At 37.8% G+C, this 1152-nt stretch overlaps 1 protein-coding gene across 1 annotated transcript; it reads right to left on the bottom strand.

The window, feature by feature from the left end:
* Positions 1–10: 10 nt before the first annotated feature.
* LOC112457282 (THAP domain-containing protein 1 A-like) lies at positions 11–887 on the bottom strand (the record flags this gene model as incomplete). Its single annotated transcript, XM_025020220.1, has 2 exons — positions 336–887; positions 11–213 (listed from the first exon to the last, which is right to left on the bottom strand). Coding segments are annotated over exons 1-2 (354 nt in total), but the record flags the coding sequence as incomplete, so codon positions are not given.
* Positions 888–1152: the final 265 nt, after the last annotated feature.

Below are 1152 nucleotides of genomic sequence, written 5' to 3'. Positions count from 1 at the left end.
CTTACGGTACTTTACTTTCACCGTTCTCTGGCATTCTCTTTCTTTTTTTTCCACGTTTTTTCTTCTCTTCTTCTTCTTCTGGTATTAACATCTTTGTTGGAATAGAGTTCTTTCTTAATCGTTTCATTTCTTTGGCTGGTACATTCTTCAATCTAGGTTGTGTCCACTCCATTATGAAGCAATCAGCATCGAAATGATTACTACATATCATTGCTATAATTAGATTAAAATATATGTATTTTAATATGTATAGTTTATATATATATATATATATATATATATATATATATATGTATTTTATATGTATGTAAATTAAATTAATTATATAAACTTACCCGTATCAACTTTGATATCTGTTTCCTTCCTTTTACAGGCATCAAGCCATTGCTGACGAATAACGTCTTCCTTTGGAAATCCGAAAAATTTCAAATTTTTCGTTTTGTCAGACGTGCGACTAGTACAGTGTTTTATACAACACGTTGGCATCGTTTTTTCAAATAAGGCTTGATATAACACGATGCTAATATAACCTAATCTGTGACTGTGACAGGCACGTAATTCTGAATCCAGTCTGGCACAATTGCTACGAACCGACCAAGCGGTATCGCGGCGATACAACGATCACGGCGGAGGTTTGCTAAATCCGACGCAGTTACTGGGGCAAACACCCAGAAAAAACACAATCTTCGAGTCCGATCGATGGTCCTCTAATCAGGAACTCCCGAATAAACGCATTCACTCCGGATTTAATATGGACTCCGAAAGCGAGTACAAACGTCTTAAGTGCGACGACTCGTCTTTTGAGCGTATAAATCTCGAAGATACTTTATTAACGAAGCAACAGCGGCTATCAGATGTTCTAGACTTTACCCGACATTGATGGCAATATTCGCGGTGATGGCATGTATACAAGAAGCCATGTTGCTTTTTAGCATTTTTGGTCAAATTCTGATTGGTCAAAGAGCAGACGCTACTTTGAACCACTGCGCATCCTCGAGAATGGTACACCTTATATCCTTACACCATGGGCTTATCCTTCGTTCTGCACCATTCGCAGGCCCTCGCATCATCTTTCCCTCCATTCCTCTTTTTCCAAACCTACCTATGGTACAATAACGCCGCTAGATTCAACGAATACATTTTAATTTTCTA

This window comes from Temnothorax curvispinosus, unplaced genomic scaffold, assembly GCF_003070985.1.
Source record: "Temnothorax curvispinosus isolate PA1 unplaced genomic scaffold, ASM307098v1 QBEX01007723.1, whole genome shotgun sequence".
NCBI lineage: Eukaryota > Metazoa > Arthropoda > Insecta > Hymenoptera > Formicidae > Temnothorax > Temnothorax curvispinosus.
This window is presented reverse-complemented; position numbering and strand designations above follow the sequence as displayed.